Source organism: Protopterus annectens, chromosome 1.part0 (assembly GCF_019279795.1).
Source record: "Protopterus annectens isolate FY-2018-M chromosome 1.part0, PAN1.0, whole genome shotgun sequence".
NCBI classification, from domain to species: Eukaryota; Metazoa; Chordata; order Ceratodontiformes; family Protopteridae; genus Protopterus; species Protopterus annectens.
Window position 1 is genome coordinate 892331052 of NC_056725.1, and position 3512 is coordinate 892334563.

The window sequence follows — 3512 nt, forward strand, 5'->3', positions numbered from 1 at the left end:
CAATAATTTGTTTTTGGGTCTACATACCTTCTGCAACAAGAGCCTACACCCAAATGCAGACATGCCTACACTACACAGAAAATACATATAGTTGTCACATTGCTCAACAAAATGAATGACAAAACGTATGCATTGCTCTGCGTGAGTGCAGAATTAGTACCGTATTCATACACTCTTCCTCTATTATGTGAAGACAAGCACAACAAAATGCTAATATGCCATGTGTAAGGTGTCCAAATTCATCCTGTCATATGATGCCTGTGAGCGAGACACAGGTGCATATGGGCATGTGCGTGATATATCTAGATGATGGAATAAACACATGGCACTGTCCTTGCGTTATCATTCCATGTTGCGTGTGCCATGATATTATGGTGTGTTAGCTCACATATGTATGAAAAGCCATTGGCAATGTGAGAGTGGTATACAGACTAGAATAATGTCTATCACTGTAGTGCATATCTTTGAGAAGGATTTATGTTACTCCCCCATTATGTGTGTACATTATCTTTTTTCTGCACAGTATGATGTTTGCATGACATATTTGATATTAACGTAATGATATCAGTAAAGTCATTGTGTAAATTGCAGATATTGCAATATGCAGTAGCTGAGTGTTTTGCCATGTATAGGTCAACATTTGTCCAGGACCTATTACATAGGCCATAGGGGCCTATTGGCCAAGACTGTGCAAAAATATCACATCCACTCAGTACAGGTAGATATTTTGAAGACAGCCAGGGTTATCTGAGTAATACTGGATGCAATGGGTGGTAGATGGCAATCATGAGCACCACAAGGACTATATCACCCAGCCACACAGAATCCTGGGCTGCCCAATAAGATCCTCCCTACTCTGTCTTACATGAAGTTTGTAACAGCTGTGGGGCTGAGAAGTACAACAACAACAGATACCTCAGACTTGACCTGGTAGTCCACCATGCCTCTTCCTTTCACTGCATAGGTAATTGTGATCAATAGCCTATCAGTCACTGATGCATTTGGTCCTTTAAAAAGCTGAATGGGAGATGAGCATGGCAATATGTTTATTTTTATATTCCATTGTATGTCATTACCTTAATATAGATATATATATATTTTCAGATGTTTGTAAATATGTTGCATTTGAATATACATTTTCTGTCTGATGTGGTATGTCCTGTGTGGTGTTCTGCCACTGCATTTGTTTGACATTATGTGTCACTGATCAATAACCATGTTCAGCATCACATGAGTTGTTCAGCATCATAATTATTTAAATGGTTCTATATGTATCATGCCAAAATTGGGTTCCTAGTATGGTCACAGTGGCTGGAAGCTTTCTTCTGGCATTTGGTTTAATCCCACAAGCTCTTTCCTTTGTTTGGGATTTGTTGCATGAGGACTATGATACAGACTATGATACAGCACTGGTTAATATTACTGCACACTGTTGCATTTCAGGAGAATGATGTAATTGGTCTGCAGTTAGTCACAAGTGCCCTGCTTTTTCAGATACATGCCTTGGTGTGTGACTAACAAGCATGTCTGCATGTTGGCATCTGGTGCATAATATCATGCACTTCGACATCTAGCTGCATTCTGTGCCTTTCTTACTTTATTTTGGTGCATGTCTTAATTTGCATCTATAAGCCTGCAACGCCAGATTTCCGAAATAAAATATTTATTTCAGCTTTCAAATTTGCTAAATAAAACAGATGCCTATAATTCTGAGGGAATACAAAACATGGTACTTATAATTTTGAGGTGATGTGAAAAAATTAGAAGCAGCTCCTACCAGGTACAGAAAAACAACAGAAACAGTGATTGCACTGAAAGCAATATTTATATTTACAACATTTAGAAAGCAGCTGTTTTTATTAATGTATTTAATTATTCTCTACAGATTCTGCACATGCAGATAGGACAGAAACATCAAGAATGAACTGAAGCAAGCATGAATATGTCATCTGATCCAAATATGGATGGAGTACAGTACTGCTTCCCATCTGTTGAGAAATCGTGTATGAGAAATAGCCTTCCTGCAACACTTACTGCTCTGTTATACACATTAATAGCTGCACTTATAATTACTGTTATTGGTGGAAATCTTGTTGTGATTATTTCTGTCTTCCATTTCCAACAGCTTCATTCTCCATCCAACTTTTTAACACTTTCTTTGGCTGTTACTGATTTCTTTGTCGGTTTCCTTGTTTTACCATTTAGCATGGTAAGATCCATTGAGGCATGTTGGTATTTTGGCAATACATTTTGTAAAATCCACTCTGCATTCGACATGGCTTTCACAACTGTATCTCTTTTGCATCTTTGCTTTATTGCTGTAGATCGTTACTACATCATTTGTGACCCACTGCATTATTCTTCAAAAATCACATTTTCTGTCATAGCAGTGTTTTTGTCTGTCTGTTGGGCAGTACCCATATGTTTCAGTTGTTCTATAGTTTTCTCTGGTAAGAATGTAGATGAGACATTTTTGTCTTACATTTACTGTGAAGGGTTATGCATACTAACATCTGACAAAATGTGGGGAGTGATTATACCTGTAGTAAATTTCTTTTTGCCTGCATCAGCAATGATAGGCATTTACATTAAGATTTTTGCTGTGGCTAGAGACCATGCCAAAGTTATTAATGGCATTGCAGACAACATAATTTCTGTGAAAAAGCATAGCAAACAAACAAAGGAAGCAGAACAAAAAGCAACTAAAACCCTAATATTAATAATGGGTGTATTTTTATTTTGTTGGTTACCTGCTATGATTATGATAATGCTGAATTTTTATTTCAGTGTCTTTATTCCATCTTTTATTTTTGAAGTATTAAGCTGGTTAGCATATTTTAATTCAGCTTGTAATCCCATTATTTATGGCTTCTTTTATCCCTGGTTTCGAAAAGCATTTAAAATGGTTTTAACTGGTAAAATATTTACTGTTGCATCCCATACCTTTAATCTCTTCTCTGAAAACCATTGACAAATAATGTTGTGCAGAGTGCTGAGGTGCAAAACACTTTGACTGCACTTTTAGTGTGCATCTTTGGGGAGGAGACTTACAATAGTATTCATTATTATTACTTTTATTATTACTAATATTACTCCTACCCTGGGATTCAGTAAGCTTCCCTGCAGGAATAGCTTATTCCTGCACGGAAATGACCATTTAAGAGAAGCATGGCAGTGTGTTATGCATAGTTATGAAGGCGCGCTGCCTCTGCTCCTAAATGGACATGGAGCGTGGATGAGTGCAGGGGGTGTATCTGAGAGCAGAGCTCTAACAATATACATGCCCCTGCACTCAAGAATTGCCATCTGGCAATTACAATGAGCAAGAATGCATATGGTTGCCACCTCTTCAAATGTCCAAGGTGGGACTGTTAGTGTACAAACATGACATGTTGCAAGACAAAACATACCCACAGCCATTGCAAACATCAAAGCCCCATTTTCCAGGAAAACCCTACGCTCATAGCAACTGAAACATGCTAGGATGTCTGTCAAATGTGCAGATGGACGCA

General features: G+C 37.8%; 1 protein-coding gene across 1 annotated transcript; it reads left to right on the top strand.

The window, feature by feature from the left end:
- The first annotated feature begins 1936 nt into the window (after positions 1–1936).
- Positions 1937–2971, top strand: LOC122798166 (trace amine-associated receptor 4-like). The gene has a single exon (XM_044066939.1). The coding sequence runs from the start codon at positions 1937–1939 to the stop codon at positions 2969–2971; it is 1035 nt and encodes a 344-aa protein (XP_043922874.1).
- Positions 2972–3512: the final 541 nt, after the last annotated feature.

What these genes read in the sequence shown, in the direction of transcription:
- LOC122798166 (XM_044066939.1), top strand. Translation starts at nt 1,937, where the DNA reads ATGAATATGTCATCTGATCCAAATATGGATGGAGTACAGTACTGCTTC.